Source organism: Elephantulus edwardii, unplaced genomic scaffold (assembly GCF_000299155.1).
Source record: "Elephantulus edwardii isolate Elephantulus edwardi_28Jun2011 unplaced genomic scaffold, EleEdw1.0 scaffold00252, whole genome shotgun sequence".
NCBI lineage: Eukaryota > Metazoa > Chordata > Mammalia > Macroscelidea > Macroscelididae > Elephantulus > Elephantulus edwardii.
In genome coordinates, this window is record NW_006400002.1 from 3,557,515 (window position 1) to 3,577,057 (window position 19,543).

The 19,543-nt window shown below is 47.7% G+C and overlaps 1 protein-coding gene and 1 pseudogene across 1 annotated transcript; both read right to left on the reverse strand.

The window, feature by feature from the left end:
* Window positions 1-2,783: 2,783 nt before the first annotated feature.
* Window positions 2,784-3,112, reverse strand: LOC102873997 (annotated as a pseudogene).
* A 999-nt stretch (window positions 3,113-4,111) lies between these two features.
* Window positions 4,112-16,350, reverse strand: SYPL2 (synaptophysin-like 2). The gene is made up of 6 exons (XM_006899333.1): window positions 16,297-16,350; window positions 16,046-16,120; window positions 7,915-8,039; window positions 6,728-6,929; window positions 5,601-5,792; window positions 4,112-4,258 (listed from the first exon to the last, which is right to left on the reverse strand). The coding sequence occupies exons 1-6, from the start codon at window positions 16,348-16,350 to the stop codon at window positions 4,112-4,114; spliced, it is 795 nt and encodes a 264-aa protein (XP_006899395.1).
* Between the last annotated feature and the right edge of the window lie 3,193 nt (window positions 16,351-19,543).

Sequence of the window (19,543 nt, forward strand, 5' to 3'; positions counted from 1 at the left end):
GGGGGGGGGAAGTGAAGCTCAAACCCCCAGGACCTCCTCTCATAACACTCGTGCTACCTTTTTGTGCTACCGGCCTACTCTCCCAAACTCGCTGTGTACACCACCCCAGCCCCAAATCTCTCTCTGCCCCAGACACCCCTCTACGCTGTGCGTCCGCCAGCTGGCTGGCGCCCCTTCCCGGGCTGGCGGCCACTACGCGACTTGGATCCCCATTAGATCGAATAGGGTAGGTGCAGGGAGGTGGGCGCTGAGAATCAGAAGGGCAAGGGGAGGGAGTCTGTAGGATGTGCTGAAGGACACAGAGGTTGGCGTGGGGGAGGGTACTTGGCTCCCATATTGTGTCTCCTCTGTGGGAAGCCCACGCTGCTCAGATGCAGAGCAGCGGGCTGGGGTAGCGTTGTCTGGGCTGGGGAGGACCTGGCTGAGCTGACCAAGATCACCTGTCAAGATGACAGAAGGCTATCTCCGAGCCAGAGACAGCCCCGGAACTGTGGTGGCCCCGAGGCTGCTGGTGCTTGCAGCATCCGTCTGCTGATCCGTCTCTCTCCTCCTGAGAACTTCGATCGATACTCTGTACCGCCTCTTCCCAAACCCTGGCTGGACCTTGACTCCATCCATCACTTTGGCTTCTTTTTCTAATGAATATTTTCACTGCGAGAAGGGCTGCTGCTGGAGCCTCGGCACAGGGAGATTTCTCATCATATCTGTCATTTTCCTTGCCTGGCCTGGAGAGTACCGTAATCATCCACTGCTTTCTTTTTCTCATCTGATGGCATTTCTTTCCACCCTCACACAATCAAGAGACAAAAGTCGGCTCCCCTTTACCGCCACTATCACATCTGAAAAGAGATACTAATACTCCTCCCTCCTCAATTTCACACCTCACGGCATTCTCATCCTTTCCGCAAAGGGAAAACCAAATGTAGGAGCAAATAAGTCAAGGTGTTTGACTCCAATATCTCGGACTTACTTCCCCCTTTTAACCAGGGAAGGTTTAAATACTTTAAGGACGCTCTGTGAGGCAAAGATTCTTAACCTGAGATATATAATCTTAAAGGGGTCTAGTAATCTTTTGGTATTGAATATAAAATTGTATCCAAATGTGTTTTGTGAGGGAATGTGAATGTAGGATGTGGCTGTCAGAGGTAGTGTAGATGTGCAAGTTTGTTCAGCAAGAACCTTAGAGTTAACTGAGTAAACCATATGGCCATCAACTCCTGACAGGAGGCTCGTCTGGGTCACAGATGGTAGGAGAGCAAATAGAAACAGCATTGTAGAAACCGCTATCCCTTGCCTTTTGAGCTTGCCTCAAATTTGCTAATGAGTTCCAGTTACTTCAGACTAATTAGTTGCCACCAAAAGAGGAGATGTCACCAGACTGGAGCCTGCTAGGTACAACTGCTTGGCCAGAAAACCCTAATACGTTTGGATGCAGGATGAAAAGGAGTGGAGTGAGGCCTTGGTGGAAATGCTGATATTGGTCCAAGAACTTAAAGCAGGGGATAAAAAGAGGGGGAGGGAAATCCCCACAAGGGCTCCAGTCTTGGCTCCTTTATGGCAAATGCTCACAGCACTGTTTATTCAAATGTGTAGTAACAAGCACCAGAAAACAACATGCAGCTTCTCCCCCAGCCCCTGATCAGCAATCCTGGGAAATCAGTAGGAGACCTCTGGCTATGAGGGCAAAAGGAACTCACGTCCAAGAAATATCCTAGGTGGGCATCCCAACAGTCAGAATTCACGAAAGCAAAGTACAAGTGCCCTGGCTGTCTTCTGCAGCAGCTGGAGAGAGCAGACACCTTTTCCTGCCTTCAGCACCACAAGCAATGTAATGATGGGAGAGGCCTGGTTGGAGGGGACATGAGTCCTGTGAGGACAGTCCCCAACACTTGGCTTAGCCTGGCCCTTTGGAGGTAACAAGGTGAAGTAGCCTTTCCTTTCAGGGTGGCCATGGGAGGTAGGCCATAACCTGAATCAAGGCTCTGCTGGCTGAGAATAAGACAGCTTTCTCTGCTGTAGGGAGAGTTCTGAATAAGTAAGGAGTCCTTAAGGAGAGTGAATATCCCTCTCTCTCTAGTTGAAGGGCTAGTTGTTAACACCAGATCCTCACCTCATGAGAACACTTTATCCATCACATTTCAAATAAATTATAAATATGTACACAGAATCCAAACAAGGTTCTGGTAGAAGCTGCTTATAGACCCTCACAGAGGCCTGTCTGAAGAAAAATAAAGGTCACCCTTTGTTCTCTGTATCTCTAAAGCTGTAGGCAAAACTGTCCCCCCTTGTCCTTGAGAAACCATGGAGCTAGGTCAGGAGGGGGGGGGTCAGAAATTTGGAACATTGTCAACCTCATCTTCTTTCCACCCCCAAGTCTCTTCCCCAAAATAAAAAACAAAATGAAACAAAACAAAAAAAAAATAATTCTTACATGAAGGATTCTGGAGGGATTGGGGGATGTAAATCTCATGCTCCCCCAACAAGTAGAGAAAGAATGACCCAAAAAAGGAAATGACTGGCCTAAGTCAAAGGCCCTCACTCCCAATAATGAATGGGCACATTAGTATAGTAAAGAGGTTGGAGAGTGTTGACCCAGTCCTGAGGAAATATAGGCACAGGGCACATTCATTTTTGGGATGTTAAATGGCCCAGTTGGCCTCAGATTGGAAAATGGTTGGATTTTCCCCTCTTCATCCTTCCCTGGCAGCCCTGTGGCCAGGAAGGACTGAGGTGCTTTGAGCTGAATAGAAGATAGGTGGCCTTTACTCAATTAACACAAACTCTCAGGCCTTGGGGTCCAGAGAGGGACTGAAGGAGGTGTGGGGAGGAGGAGACACACTGACGACAAATATGGAACTGGGTCCCAAAGTGAAGAAGCACCAATAGCATCGGCCTGCCCTGGGCTGGGGGGGAAAGGTTAGGGCTTGAGGAAAATAAGGAATATGGGAAGGAATGGGAGCAAATGGAGAGGGCATGTTCTTTTCATAAAAGTGGGAAAGTTGAGTATGAAAGAGCAACAAGAGTAGGAGCAGAAAAATAAAATGAGCAGAGAGTGAAGAAGAAATTGGCCCATTCATCCATGTTCTGGAGCTTTGGGGCAATTTAGCCTCATGATAGTCCGTTGGGCTCTTCCAAAGTCCCAAACTGGCCCACAGAAATGAAAGGAAGACCTGGACAGACTTCAGAAAGGATTGTGAGCGCCTTGGGTGAAGAGGCTAGATAAAGACATGGGCAGAGGTTGGAGCTGGGGGTGGGAGGCTGAAATGGAGACACTTCTAGACCTCTCCTGTCCCAAGTGAGAGACCAAGCCCAGGAGAGGACAGTAAGGAGTTTTTAAGGAAAGTGTGAGTTTAGAATATTGGTGGAAGTGCCCTAGAGTGGGGCTGGAGGGAGACTGAAGTAATAGAAGAAGTGAATTCTGCCAGCATGTTTCTTGGCTCTAGTTTCTTGTGGGGACATTGAATTTTCAACTTGGTTACAATTTATCTTCTCCCCACTGACTCCAGACCTCACTGAGGCCCTCTAAAGGACTGTTTTCTAGGCTAGTCAGCCTCCGTGGTTCACACCTGCTAGACCTCATGGAGAAGCAGAGGCCAGAGAGGAGCGTGGGAAGCACACCAAACTCTGAGCTGACACAGACCTGGATGACAGCCATTGAGGAGGGGACCACCAAACCACAGCTGGACCCTCTGTGCAAGGGACCAGGGAGAAGGCTGCCAGCCAATTTCCCCTCCTCCCTTTTATTGAAGATGGGCATGTTGTAATAATGGAGGCTGCCAGGGAGCAGTCCCTGGGCTTTGGGCTCCTGCCCCCAACCCTGACCTGCTTGGTTCTCAGAGGCTGTGAGGGATGAGTAAGATGCCAGGGTCCAGGCAATAGACAAGGAGCACTGAGCTCCTGCCATCCAGGGTTCCAGCAAAACAAGGGACAGAAAGCCACCTGAAGGGCCACCCAGGTTTCCAACAGCTGATGCCTGCCCATCCATGTTTCAAAGCTCAAAACCCAGAAGTATTGGGGAGGGGAGTTGCAGGAGGAAGAACAGGAAGGTCCTGGAAGCTGGAGGTGATTGAAGAGGTGCTGTCCAGTTCGGGTGTAGCCAGATGGGGCCTGCTTACTGCTTCTCCACTGCTCCCTGCTCAGCTGCGCTCTCCTGGCTGGGGCCCTGGCCCTGGTCCTGGCTCTGCCCATGCCATGGCGTCTCCTTGAAAACAAACCAACAGTTCCCGGCCCACAGGATGAAGCTGATGAAGCCGAAGAGCTGCAAAGACATGGGAGTACTTTGTGAGAATACTAAAGGCAATGCTGAGAACAGAGAGAGGGAGTTTCCCCCTCACGCTCTCACGCTCTCTCCCTGTATCTGTGTGTGTATGTGTGTGCATGCGTGCATACATGTGAGGGTGTGCTGGGAAGAGCCACACAAGACTAGAAAGACTAAAAGAAAGGATAGAGTCAGGTCTCCAGGCCAACACCTGCTAAGGGATTCTTAGGTTAAATTATCTCACTTTGTCCCCAGCACATGCCCAAGGAGTAGCTTGGTTACCAGAAGACTCTGGGTCATTGTGCAAAGCCTAGTGAGAAGCCAAGAGCTGGGACCCTCATGGAGCTTCCCACGCCACAGGGACCCCTGTGTGAAACACTTCCTGTGAGATGGGTGTGGCTGGAACTGTCCAAGGTGCTCCTTCCCAAGGGCCACTGCCCAGTCAGGGATATATTTAAATCTTTATTCTAAACATTGTCTGCAGGAAATGCTTAAGAGGAAGTGTAGTGATGTCTGCAACTAATTTTGAATGCCTTAAAAATAAGGTAGGCTGATGGACAGAGAGAGGCAGAGAGATGTGTGATAAAGTAAGTCAAGTTAATCATTGATGGTACAGGGTGAGTATATGAGTGTTCATTGTTTTTAAAATAGCCTCTTTGTGAAAATGTTCACAATAAAGTGTTGAGGAGACTACAATGTTGAGTTGCATAGAGGCTGTGTATGCAGCTATGAAACCCTCAGTTGCTGGGCCACAGTGCAATAGCATCATGAGGGCAAGCCTGAGGTAGCTGGGATCAATAGGAAGCATTTAACAAATTCAAGGCCTCAGCCATTAACGAACTGATGTGGAAATATTTTAACAATTGGTATAACCAAATGTACATATCAGCTGGGAGGACCATGGCCTGCAAGCCTTGTTTCAGCCTGGAGGCCTCAGCTGCAGGGAGACTCTCTTACTCACAAAGCTCCCAGCTTTGAGCCCAGATACATCCCTGCTCTGATAGTGCTCCCCCTTCACATGCTCGTGTGTGCACTTCACACTCATACACACACACGCACACACACAGTAAAACAGGCAGGAGGAGTGCGAGCAAGCCTGGAGGAGAGGAGAAGAAACAGGAAGGCAGAGCACAGGAGGAAGGAACAGAAGGTTAAGTGGCTCTCAGGTTCCCCCATCACAGGATGTCTGCTCTTGATCTACCAGCAACCAACAGCCAGCATCAGATGCAGGGGACACAGGCCCTGGGAACATCTTCTTTGCCTTCTCAGAACCTGCTAGTTGGGACCGGGAGCTAGGGTAGCATTGCCTCCCCCAGGCCCCTGTAGCAGCCAGAGGTCTCACCACAGAGATGTTGGCCAGGCCCATGGAGGGTGTGGCCCCAGCACTGCACACAGCTTCCTCTCCATGGCACACAGACATAGCTGCAGTCAGGCTGGATGGCCGGGTGGCCCCCTTAACATCAGTCAGGCCCTTGCCCCAGGCAGCTGCAGCTACCAGCCAGAAGAAGGTGAAGGAGACAGTCACGCAGAAATCCTAGTAGGAGCAGAGGGACAGGAATGCACTCAGAAAAGCCCCTATTCCTTACTTCTTTTGCAACTGCCATAATCCTGGGACCCCAGGCCAGTTGCCTCTTCCCATCTTTTCTAAGACCTAGACTCTTGGGACCCCAGTTGGTCATGATGAAGCTGCTCTTGACCACCAAAGGCATCCTGTCTCTGAGGTAACCCTGACCAAGAACTAAGGTCAGACAAAGATGTACTAGGACATCTGCTAGTCAGCTTCAGTCCAAAACGCAGGGGGCCTAAGCTTCCTACTTTCCCCATCCAACCTTCCCTTTAATCACTACTGCTCAGTTGTAATGGTGAGAGTGAGGACAGACTACAGACGCCTCTTTCATGTCTGGGGGGGTGGGGAAGAAAATAAAGGGGAATACTATGAACAGCTAGCACTTCATATGCATGAGACACTTCCATGCGTTATCTTGTTTCATCCCTCCAAATCACTATGAGATATATACTATTTTTATCCCATTTTAGAAAGGGAAGCTTTGAAAGAAGAAGTAACTATTTAAGGTCCTATAGCTAGTAAGGGACCGAGCTGAGGTTTGAAGCCCTGTGCAGGTTTGAAGTCTGACTCCAGAGCCTGCTTCTCTATGCTGTTTTTATGCCTCCTGAGAGCAGGATGAGGTTGAAGAACAGAAAGGGCACTAGGAGGTTGGTAGAGTTAGAGTTTGGCCTTCCACTGGCACAGAGGACTGTGGGGGCCCAGTTCCTGAAGGAACCAACAGCTCAGAGCTGGCAAGAGATTCAGGCATTTCTGAATACGGGTGTCAGGGGACCAGGAGGCCCCCAAACATTCTTCCATTCCCTCCTTGCAGTCCAGCCTCCTTGCTCTGACCTTAAATGCAGAGTGAAGGTCTCCTGGGTTTCTCTGACTCATTGCTTCGGCCTGTGCACTCACTTACTCACCACCAGTGGGAAGCGCTTGTTCTCCGTGTAGAGGTTGTGGAAGCGCAGGTAGATGACAAGTGCAGCCATGGTGTAGAAGAAGGAAAAGATTCCCAGGGTCACAAAGAACTCGGCAGGGGCAGAGAAGTCCCCCATGAGGTGGAGGGTCTTGGTATTGGAATCGTCATCACAGAGTGGCATCTCATACTGGACCCGGTTCAACCTGCAGGCGTGAAGACCAAGCAGAGCTCAGGAAAAGCTTCTCCCTGCAGAGACCAGTGTCTGTTCCCAGAGTAGTCCTCTGACCCTGAGACTCACAGAACCCAGGTAAGGGGAGTGCGTAGGAAGTAGTGTTTCTTAAGGGGGCTTTGTAGTCATAATAAGATGCCTACAAACTTCCTGGGGATTCCAGTCAAATTCTACTTCCTCTTCAGCTGCCACCCAACAATTCATCCATTCTGCCCAGACATGACTGAATTTCCACATTTTTCTAAGGTCACATCCATAATATAGTCCATCTGTTTCTGGTAGAATCACTAGGCAGATGAATTTCATTCTGCCCTTTAGGAAAGCAGAGGCCTACAGTGTTCAAGTTATGGTTAGAATCACCTACTGAAGGGTCTTGGTTAGGCCTCTTGATAAGATTACTGAGCAAAAGAAAGAAAAATAAATCTACCTGGGTATTGACACCTTAGTTCTGAAGAGATAAGCCCTATCCTTATTCTCTGATTAGTCATTCTTCCTTTCTTAAGTACCCAGATACCCAAGAAAAAATGCTCTCTGCCACCTCCTGGTCTAAGCATACCTCCTTGTATTCTTGTGGCACCAGCTGAGTCCCATTTTCTCTTTGGAGTCTAAATATTAGCTAGCTTCTTCACCTCCACGGAAAGGAGGAGGCTGCTGAGGGTTAGACTCTTATGTCTCCATTTCAAATGGCATGAATTCTTTCTGCACAACTGTTGTCCTCCACCATTGGTTAGCTATAGACTGGAACATTATCCTAACAGTGGTCCACCTGCATGATCCAGTTCCCTGCTCAGTGGGCCTGAAATTCCTAGAGCATCAGAAGGACCCATGTTTTGTAGTTCTATCTGACTATGAAGTGACACATGACAAACGGTTTTTAGGTTTCCAGAGGAAGGAGATCAAACAGGTCCTGCCAGCCCACTGAGGGAGGCCATGCAGGGTCACAGCCAAGTCCTGCTCACCTGAAGGGATAGCCGAATGAAACAATGATGGAGCTCACGTCCTTGGCTTCGTTGTTGCAGCGAACCATTGCTCCTGTCTCCCCGCTGTAGGAGCCGCAGGACCCGAAGGCGAAAATAGCAAAGAGCTGAGAGAGAGTAAAGCCTCTTTGAGAGTCAGAAAGCTGGTCAAGAAAATTTATGCTGGAGCCAGCAGGGTGCAGACGGTGGGGTGTGTGTGTGGGGGCGGGGGGAGGCAGGTGCAGAAAGCAAGGACCCATTGGTCTCCCAGTCTCAGTGTGCTGGTTCACTGCACTGGACCAAACAGCCTAGTGAATAAGCTTAGCATTGGGCAAGTCCAGGGAAGGAGATGGAGAGAGAAAACATGGACAGTTTCCAAGTCTTTCCATTAAACGTGATATTGGGGACCACACGCCCTTAAGATGATGACTAACAGAAAACTTCTGCCAAGTCAGGCTTCTGGAAACTTCTAGCTTAAAACTAGACTTGGATTTCCTCCCCAAGGGAAGAGAACCCTCAGAAATAGCTTTCTCTGCACCAGCCTAGATCAGGCATGACTGGAATAATTTCCATTCCTCCTTGAAACCAGCCACTGAATCTTGTCACTACTGCGTTGCTTGCTCCCAGTGGCTTCTTGCTTCAGGAGTGGGAGTGTAGCTGGAGGGGGCAACTTCTGCCAAGCCTTCAGAGGGTACAGGAGAGGAGCTGCACGGCTGCTCCATGGCACTGCCAGTGTAACTCCCCTTCGACCCAGAGGCACATTTCTTTCTAGTGACGGTGCTGCCTGGCTGGGCCAAAGCTCACAGTCCTGGCTGAGGCTCAGAGAAAAGTGCCCTCCACTTGCCTTATCGGTTTTCCACTATTTCTCGACTGGTGTTTCCCTCAGTAATCAGTTGATGCTGACACCTCTCAATGTTAAGGACTAAAGACATTTCATTTCACTCCACTTGAACTGTTTCCCTCTCCACCTTTCAACACATTTTACTAAACCTCCTGCCTTCAGTGAAATGCTCTCATGCTATGACTTTCAATTTTCTTTCTGGGGAAAACATTTAAACATTTTGGTTAGAAAAGGAGGTGACAAATAGGACTCCATTATCCATCCACAGCCTTAACCCTGGTCTGGTTTCCTGGGAATTTGCCACTGGCTTGTACACAACATAATCATTCTTGCTAACCAGTGAGTTCATTCTACATTCTTCATTTTCTATGTTTCTCTGTACCTCAGTGCCTAGAACACAAGGCACTTAGTAGAGAGCTAGTCTACAACCCAGGCCTGTAGCTGGTACAAAGAACAGAGATGCGCACATGCTAGTTTGCGAACACTTATTGGTGTGATGCAGTGAAAAGAGACATGGACCAAGAATTGGGAAATCTCAGTTCTAGTCCAGGCCCCATCACTAATCACTTGGGTGAATTCTGAAATCAGTTCTCTCTATATACATATATATATCATCTGTAATGAAGGATTTGGAGCAAATAATCGTGAAGCCTTTTCCAGCTCTTCAAGCCTCTCATTCTGGAGGGTAATGCTATCAGTACGCTCTTGGCGAGGACCTGCTAACAGCTGTGCTCGGCCCCTGGGTGGCGGCCAGTGCCAGTGCCTCCCTTGTGTTGCCTGGCCTGGCAGATCTCCATGCTGGAACCACTGACCCCTCTCTAAAGGTCATAACAGGCAGGCTGTGTTTCCCAGGGATTCATTCTACACTAATGAAGATTTTCCCCACATTTTAAGGCACCCAGGAAAGGAGATAGCACAACACAACACCTGAATAACATCCTTAAGGAACTGGAATAACAAGTCTTCAGTAAAGCCCTGTTTGCTCATCATTGTAACAGAGTCAGACAGCAGTCACTCAAAGCTTTTATTCTAAAAGCTGCCCTTTAGATACTCAAAGTTGCCTCCCCTGGTAGCATAGTAATAGAAATGTCTTAGCTCTTCCACATAGGAATTCATCAGTCTTCTTTCAGCTCTCTACTTCTTTCATTCTTCTGAGAAGTTATTTTATCCTTCTTACTTTCTGGTGTCCAGAACTCAAAAGTCAGTGCTGTCAAAATGGAGCCATACCTGACCCTCCATTGGGTTTCTAGGCTGCAAATCACAGTGAGAGATTGCCCACCTTTCTCCCCCAGAGCTGCTGCTGGATTTGAACTACACAGAGGTGTGACCTTTGAGTAAGCAGTATAACTCCCTACACACTGTGCCACCAGAGCTCCCTTGGTGCCTAGAATTGTACACAATTAGGGTGTTACCCTCTAGGAAGGGCAGCACAGTTAAACATATTTTTACACATTGGCAGTTAGTCAAAGAATGGTACCAAAAGATTCCTGGAGAAAGTAGGCAATTTAGAGCAATGACAGTTAAGGACCTTTCTCTTTATTAACACTGCCTTGACAGGGACTCCTGAACATCTACGGAAAGAAGATGCTTACTGAGCATCTACTATTAATAGGCATTGTTCTAAAAGTGGATGAAAGAAAAAAAAAAAAAAGAAGTCACTGTCCTTCCCGAGCTCGTGTAGTAGAGCTGTACTGTGTAAGTGTGTACTAGGCACATGTCATGTGACTATCAAAATCATGGTAGGTAAGTGAAAACTTGATTTTCTTCTCATCTCAAGTTCCCACGAGCCACAGGTACTATACTGGATGGCATAGACGGCAGACCTTTTCCATCATCTCCGAAAGTTTTACGGAGTCTAGATGGTGAATCTGATGTTCTAAAAATCTTGACACACCCATGTTTGTCACAGCTTTGTTTACAATAGCAAAGAGTTGGAAGCAACCTAAGGGCCCATCAACAAACGAATGGACAGAGAAGCTGTGGTATATTCACACAATGGAATACTATGCTGCATTGAAAAACCAGGAACTCATGCAATATTATTCAAAATGGGTGACCCTGGAGGACATTATGCTGAGTGAAATATCTCAGTCACAAAGGGACAAATACTGCATGGTGCCACTGTTGTAGAATGGGTCTGACATCAGGGTTGGGGTATGATGGAAAAAACTGGATAAATTATGTATATTATATTGAAATAGATGAGGGAAAGAACAGTTTAGAGGTGATATATGATTGAGTATCATGGTTAGCACAGGAATCCAGAATTAAGGTTGCATAGAGAAGTGTACTCTGGGTTGGGGCTTGGGGGGAAGGGATGGGGAATTGTATACTAATGAAGGAATTTTTTTTTCTTTTTCTTTTGGCAATGAATGAATGGAAATCCAAAACCTCTGTAAATGTCTATTAAAATTAATAAAAAAAAATATCTTGAGTCTTCCTTTCTGAGTCCTCAGAGGAGAAAACCCATAATAGCCTTAGGATGAAGTGTATTTGCTCATATTCTGATTCTCTGAAAGTGAGGAATGATATGGCTATTATCTAGTACCTTTGATGAAATATGAACATCAGTCAGATGGGGCCAGATAAGAGACAGTTTGTTATAATCCAGGAAGAAGGGGAAACTCAAGAACAATCTCACAGGTTCACAGAACAGCAGAGGAAAAGGATCTCTAAGATTATTATCAAGTCCAACAGTCTCATTGCACAGGGGGCAAACTGAAGCCTTAAAAGTAGAAATTACTTTGCCCCAAAGTCACATTTAGCTAACATGAGAGTCAAGCTTCTGATTCACATCTGTCGATTCTCTGTCCACTACCCTTTCCACTTCATTCATTCGTTTAACAAATATTTAATGAGCGTGTATTTTATGTGTGCTGTGGGTGACACAAAGATGAGTAAGACTCAGCTCCTGCTCTCAAGAGTTCACATCCAGAAAGGACAGTGTCATGTCAAAGCAAACAAAACCAAAACTTTGTATCACAATTACTAAGGTTGAAATAGAGGATTCTATAGAACAATATCATTGATTTCACATGCAAGCAAGATTCTACTGAAGATTATCCAAAAATGACTGGAACAGCACATGAAGTCCAGGCTGGGTTTAGAAGGGGTCATGGTACTAGGGATATTGTAGCTGATGTTAGGTGGATCTTAGCTGAAAGCAGGGAATACCAGAAGAATGTCTGTGTTTCATTAACAATGCAAAGGCGTTTGACTGTGTGGATCATAATAAACTGTGGCTGACTCTGAGAAGAATGGGAATACCAGAACACTTGATCGTGCTAATGCGAAATCTATACTTGGACCAAGAGGCAGTCATCAGAACAGAGCAAGGAAACACTGCATGGTTCACAATTGGGAAAGGCATACACCAGGAATGTGTCCTATCCAACCTGTATTCAGAATAGATTATCTGAGAGGCTGGGCTCTATGAGGAGAAGAGTGGCATCAGGATTGGTGGAAGATCTATTAACAATCTGCATTATGCAGATGACACAACCCTGCTTGCCGAAACTGAGGAGGACCTGAAATGCTTCCTGCAGAGGGTCAAGGACTGCAGCCTTCAGTATGGATTAAAGCTTAATGTCAAGAAGACAAAGATTCTCACCACTGGACTAATTGGCAGCATCAGGATAGATGGTGAAGAGATTGAGATTGTTAACAACTTTAGTCTGCTTGGCTCCACAGTCAACACTCTTGACACCAGTAGCCAGGAAATAAAAAAAAGTATTGCAATGGGAAAGTCTGCTGTTAGGGACCTCTCCACGGTACTGAAGAGCAATGGTGTCACTCTGGAGACTAAGGTGTGTCTGATATAGGCTATGGTCTTTGCAATCACTTGTTATGCATCAGAGAGTTGGACAAAGACTAGGGAGGATAGAAGGAGAATTGATGCCTTTGAGCTGTGGTGCTGGAGAAGAGTATTGAATGTACCGTGGACCGCTAAGAAAACAAACAGTTCATCTTTGAGAGGGTTAAACCAGGCTGCTCCTTGAAGGCAAGGATTCTGGGGCTTCGTCTGACATACTTTGGACATGTTGTAAGGAGGGAGAGGTCCTTGGAGAGGGACATCATGTTTGGGAGGGTGGAGGGACGGCGCAGGAGGGGAAGACCCTCTATGAGGTGGATTGATTCAGCGACTGCGGTAATTGGGATGGGTGTGTCGAAGGCAGTGCGATTGGCACAGGATAGAGCAGGGTTTAGGGCTGTTGTACACAGGGTCACTATGAGTCGCAAGTGACTCGACGGCACATAACACCAACAATATCATGTATGGTCAAGATAGAGAGGTCTGGTTGCCTAGTGGCAAGAAGCTGGCGCTACAATCCTGAAAGCACGAGGTTAGAATTCACTAGCTATTCTGCAAGAGACTGATGGGCAGTCTCCTCCCAGGCAATTAACTGCTTCTGAAAACCCACCAGAGGTCAGCTATGGGTCAGACCTGACTCGACAGTACACAACAACACATGGTAAATATCATGAGAGAGAGATTTGCTCTTTGCCTGGGTTGCAGGAGCTGAGAAGGTCATCCTTTCCAACACCTACTACAACTTCTACACTTCCACCATTCAGCATCGGCTTTGGTTTCTTCCCTAATGCTATGTGTCTGAACCACACGGAGGAAATGGAAGTGCGATGGGGGCATACATAGCATGCATGCCCTCCAGCCTCTCCATCCCTTTGGAAAAGAGGGCAGAACAACCTTCCCAGTTTAAAGATGAGGCTGTACTTCGATGCTGACTTGCTGGTGATAACCCTGTGTCAGTCTTGAAAACTCTAACATCACCAGTTCATATAAGACATGAGGAAGACGAGTTCCTGCCTCAGTTCTTTTCTCATAATCATCCTGTATAGCTTATTTTCATCACAGAGGCTTTAGAGCTTCTATAAGTGTTGTTGGTACCCCAAAGGTACCTGCTGATAAGGAGCACACCTAGTTAAAGGTAACATAATTGTTTATAAGCAAATGGAAACAAGAACAATTACCCAGAAGATTCTTGTGCACCTGACTATCAAAGCAAGGATTTGGCAGTGACACTACAAAGGTAGCAGGGAGAGAGAGAGAGAGAGAGAGTGTGTGTGTGTGTGTGTGTGTGTGTTTTCTCCTCCAGTCAGAAACACTTGGACACTCCAAGAAGGAGACGAGTAAAAACCAGATAACATTTCCACTGTTATTTCTGGTGCTGTTTCTTGTGCACTTTAATATTAGCTGATCTACACAGACTCAGAGCAAGTGAAACTCATGTCGCCTGAATCCAGGCTGCCAGCATGACTGTAAAAGCAAACCATGTCACATTAAGGTGCTATCCTCTGAATGAAGACTCAGTCCAGAGTCTCCCAGGTCCCAGGACTTAGCATTATTAGAGAAAGAGGCTTCTGTTACCCAGAAGCCTTCTCTAATGTAGCTGAACAGCAGAAAAGTCAAAGAGATCTTAAGCTCTAGGGGCAACAGGGCAGACCCTGGGACAAGATTGGATGATTTCCTGAGGCAATGCTTTGTGCAGGCTTCATAGAAATGTGTGTACTGGCAAAGCGGGAATGGCCTGGGGGAGGGGAGAAAAAGATGGAAGGACTAAAGAAGGAAGCTTTTCAGAATCTCCCCAGAAAAGATAATTCCATTGTCTAATAATCTCATTGTTTCTCTCATCTCTTGACAATCTTTCTCAGATTTCCCTTAGACCCATTTGCCTAGTTTAATGATAAAATTATGCTCTTATATTTCAAGTTCTGTTTCTCTGGTTTACTTATCATGTCTGTATTAGTTCTGGATGCCGTTCATTTCGTGTCTTACTATCATTCTTAAATGGCTTCCCCCTTGTCACTGAAGGAGTGGGTCAGAATGGGGGGGAGAGAGAGCAGTGGAAGTGCTCAGTCAGCACTTAGTCCAACTGCTCTTGAAGCAGTAGAGAGAGTGGAAAGTCCCTGCCAGGTCCCAGAATTCCCGCTTGGGACCACTCCAGTCTGGCCTGTAGCCCCAATCAGGGGCTCAGATATCCAGAGACATGCAGTGATGTCTCAGAATTCCAGATTTGATGGTTCTCATTCAAGTCATGATTTAGGAACTGGTGATCCAGTGTTAACTGTCATCTCTAGTGAGTTCAAAGCCCTTTAAAATTCAATCTTCCTCGCTATTAATGGCAACTTATTCCCAAACTGAATTCTGTACTGGGGACACATTAATTAAGATATTCATGCACCATTTGTGTGTGCATAGGCCAACTTAAATCTCTTCTGCAACAAGTCTTCATGGTTTGAAAGTGACTGGACCTGTCTACAATCCTAATCTGCACCCTGGAGGCCTTGGGCAAGGACAGGGACAGAGAGCACACCAATGTCTGCAGAGTAATGCTGTTTCCTCCAGACATCACAGGAGAAACTGAGGACCTGCATGCAGTATTTCCTCTGCAAGGTCACAAGAAGATCCTGATGTAGAGCAATTTTCAGCGTACTTATCCATTTAGAGTGGAAGACATCTCCAGGATACCCTTCCATTTGGCTAACAAGGATCTGAGGCCCAGAACTTGCCCAACGTTGAACAATTAGGAAAGGCAGGTCCATCTAAATCTAGAAGCCAGGGCCCCACATTGCCAGCTCACTATGATATTGTCTTCTGCAAGCCACATGTTAGCTGTAGTACGACCTTTATTTTAAAAATCTTTTATTTACTCCTAGAGCCGTGAGCCCCATTCATTCATTTGCCCAATCCCTCATTCAGTTACTGAAACTGAGATTACCCAGGTAACCTAAGCAAGGCAGTCACAGAGTCCTGCTCTTTGTGTCCGCCCCAGGATTCATAAGTACTGGGGGGCTAGAGGGTTAGACGTTCTCATCTTTGGCCACCTTCCCCGTTTTGCCCTTTGAAGCCTCCCTCAGGGTAAAGAGCGTCCCTCTGGTCGTCCTCCTCCCCCGCGCTGTCCTCCTCCCCCTCACTGTCCTTCTCCCCCCCTCCCCCCACCCAGTAGTGGTATGTGCAGGATCAGAGTTCTGGAAAGGTTACACCCGGGTCCTCTCTCGCCTGGGTGAAATGTGAGCGCCCTGGGCAAAGGCTCCTTTGCACATAGAAGGACCGAATCCGCGACTCCGCGTGCCTCGTTCCTCACGCTCCTGCCACCAAGTGCTGGAGAAGGAGCCCAGCCCGCCCCTCCCCCGCCCACCTGTCGCCGCCCCCCACCCTTCCGTCGTGGCTGGGACGCAGCACCCCACCCCCACTCCCCACCCGGGCCACATTGCTTCGGAGCAGCGTCACAGCCCCAGCTCCCGAAATAGCCCAAGGCTGGGGCAGCGACTCACCCACTGGAGAACTTTGATGAAGCCTAGCGGCTCCTCCAGCCGCCGCCAGCGCAACCCCACCAACAGGCGGTCCACCTGCGGAGCCAGGATGAGGGTCAGGGCACTAGGGGGTGCAGGACAAGAACTAGGACCCCTCCCCATTACTGCCACCGAGGAGAGAGTGGAGAACGTGGGTAGCACCAGTCACCCAGGTGGAGAAGGGGCGATGAGAGCCCCGGAGGCAGCAGGGTGCAGGGGCGCCCGGGACGAACCTGCTGGCGCGGCGACTTGTCGCCGGTGCGGCCCGAGCTCTCGGTCGACGACATACTGGAGCGGTGGGGCTGGGGCGCAGCACGGAGGCTCGTTGTCCTCGCCGGTCGGCTGCGGGGAGCGCGCTCGGGCTGGAGGGTGTAGATCCGCGGCAGAGGGAGAGAGCGGGACCGGAGAGCGAGGTGTCGTCGGCGGGCCGGGCTCCAGGCTGGCGGGGTGGTCGCGGGGCGCCGCTGCTCGTGCTCACCAAGGCCGCGGCCGCGGCGTTGCCCCGCCGGCTGCAGAAAGCCCTCGAGTCGGATTCAAACTTCTGTCAAACTCCGGAGCGCACTTGGCAGCCGAGTCACGTGGCGCGCGTTCGCCAACCCTCCTCCCGCCCCCTGCGGTCGGCCGGCACCTTAAAGGGACCTGTGGCGCCTGCGCGCGGCTTGGCCGCCAGGGGGCTCCGGCGCTGTCGGTGCTCCACGCCCGCGAGCAAGCCCGCGAACCCTCGTCGGCCGCGCACAGGCCCACGCCTTCACGTTCCCACGTCCCCTTAATGCCCGGGATTCCTCGCCGATCGGGGCGGTTTTTTCTTTTCCATACCATAATACCCATATTTTAAAGCGTTTTCTCCTGACCCTACCATTATTGAAGGTTGTTAGGCGTCCTTTAGTTACTTGCCTCTGGAGAGAATGAAACACGATCCAAATCATGCATATGCCATTCTTACAATCTCCGCCGTGCTTAATTAAGTCCATTGTTAAAAGTACTGTTCTTTCCTCTTGTCTCTGAAAACCCGCTAGAAGGTCATCTATTAGTCGGTTCCAACTCGATAGCAATGAGTTTTTGTGTGGGGGTCTCCTTTACCCAGAAAAATATCCTTTCTCTAGGAACAGGTCTCTCCCGATAACATGCCCAAGTGTGTGAGACGAAGCAAGGTTCTAAATATCATGGATAGCAAATTGCTTACTTCACGTGCCACTACAGATGAAAATGCAGTAAAACATAAATTGTTCAAGTTGCAGTCTATAAACGTAAGCATGCTTTATTTTTTTTTTATCCACAAAAAAAGCACACATATATTGTTATTGGGGTGTACCAACGAGAGTGGCAATCGACTCACCGCTGACACTCCAGCAAGTTTTCAGAGGCAGTAAATTGCAAACGAGGATATTGCCCTTCTTTTACCTGCAGAGAAACTGGCAGATTTGAACCTTGTGTTTTGGGGATTGCAGCCCAGTTTAGGACTAGGCCACCAGAGCTCTCCTATCATGCTGCTGCTGCTGTTGTTGTTGTTAAGTGCCATCAAGTCAAGTACAACTCATAGTGACGCCATGAACAAAAGATCTAAAAACCTGTTCTGTCCTGCACCATCTTGACACTTCCTGACACTCAGGAGCCCATTGCAGCAGTCACCGTGTCAAATCCACCTTGTTGAGGGTCTTGCTCTCCTTCATCGACCCTCCACCCTTTCCCAATATCATGTCCGTCTCCAAGAAATAGCCCCTCCTAGCAACATGCCCAAAGTATGTGAGACAAGTGTCATCATTCTTGCTTCCAAAGAGCATTCCGGCTGCACCCTCTCCAAGATATCTATTTGTTCTCTTGGCCATCCATGTCATGTTAAGTGATCTTCTCCAACACCACAGCTCAAAGGGGTCAATTCTTTTTCTGTCATCTTTACTCGTTGTCCAGCTCTCGGATACATAGCAAGTAATTGGAAAGACTATAGCCTCAATCAGGCACACCTTAGTCCTCAAACTGACATCATTACTCCTCAATAATTTGGAGAGTGCAATAATTTCCCCAGTTCAATATGTGACTGCTGGTACAAATGATGTTAATTGTGGATCAAATAAAAAAGTAAGATGAAGCTGTTGACAGTTTCAGTCTCCTCTCTGTGCATTATGACGCTGCCTATCTGTCCAGTGATAAGAATCTTTGTTTTCTTGACACTGAGATGCAACCCATACCGAAGGCTGCATTCCTTGAATTTCTGCAACAAGTGCTTCAAGTCCTCTTCACTTTCAGCAGGCAAGGTTGTATCATCTTCATAATGCAGGCCATTGATGAGTCTCCCTCAGATCCTGATGCCACATTCCTCTTCAGAGAGTCCAGCTTCTCAGGTTATTTGCTCAGCATACAGACTGAATAGGTATGGAGAGAACACAACCCTACCACATCCCCTTCTCAATTTTAAACCATGCAATGTTTCCTTGCACTGCATAACAGCCTCCTGGTCCAGGTATCGGTTCCGTGTGAGCACAATTAAGTGCTCTGGGATTCCCATTCTTCTCAATGTCAGCCACAGCTTGTTATAATTCACAGTCAAATGCCTTTGCTTAGTCAATAAAGAATAAATAGACATTCTTCTTGTATTCCTTACTTTGAGCCAGGATCCATCTGACATCAGCAATGATATCCCTGGTGCCACGCCCTCTTCTAAATCCTGCAATTCCCTATCTATGTACTGTTCTAGCCATTTTGGAATGATCTTCAGCAGCATTTTACTTGCATGTAATAATAATTATATTATTTGATAGTTTTCACATTCAGTTGGATCACCCTTCTCAGGAATAGGAACAAATATGGACCTCTTCCAATCTGTTGGCCAGATAGCATCCTCCAAATTTCCTGTCATAGACTGGTGAGTGCATCCAAGGCTGCATCTGTTAATTGAAACAAGTCAGTTGATATCCCATGGATTCCTGGGGCCTAATTTTTTTGCCAGTGTCTTCAATGCAGCTTCCACTTCCTCTTTCATGACCATTGGGTCCTGTTCATATGGTTCTTCCTGAAATTTTTTGGTGTCAACCAATTCTTTCTGGTACAGTGATTCTGTGAGAACAGTCATGAAAATTACACATTTCCGTTGTTGTTGTTGTTGTTTACCATAGAGTTGCAACCATTCCAGAGTTGACCCTCCAGTGGGTTTTCAGAGGCAGTTAATTGTTGAGGATGAGATTGTCCTTCTGCCTCCCCTGCACATTTCCTGTACTGAAGTGTACATGTAAGTTGTAAGAAGTCAAGTGATTTGCCCTAGGGCACTGAGTGAACCAGTGGGCAGCAGCCAGAAGAGAAAAGACCTATGCTTCCTAGGAATTGGCTCATGAAAATGTATCCATCTCATCATAAAGTTATTCTTGGAGGTGGCCCTGGCACTTCAAAATGACTGCTTTTTTAAAACAAATACTATTATTAACATAATTAATTCTCCACTGAAAAGCTGTCTTTCCAATGTTCTCCTGGAGCAAGGGACTTGGGTTG

Excerpts from the sequence above, each read along its gene's own strand:
- SYPL2 (XM_006899333.1), bottom strand. The coding sequence starts at position 16,350 with ATGTCGTCGACCGAGAGCTCGGGCCGCACCGGCGACAAGTCGCCGCGC. Across the intron at positions 6,930-7,914 it reads TCATTCGGCTATCCCTTCAG|GTTGAACCGGGTCCAGTATG; the intron begins GTGAGCAGGACT and ends TCACGCCTGCAG. Across the intron at positions 5,793-6,727 it reads ACAAGCGCTTCCCACTGGTG|GATTTCTGCGTGACTGTCTC; the intron begins GTGAGTAAGTGA and ends TGCTCCTACTAG.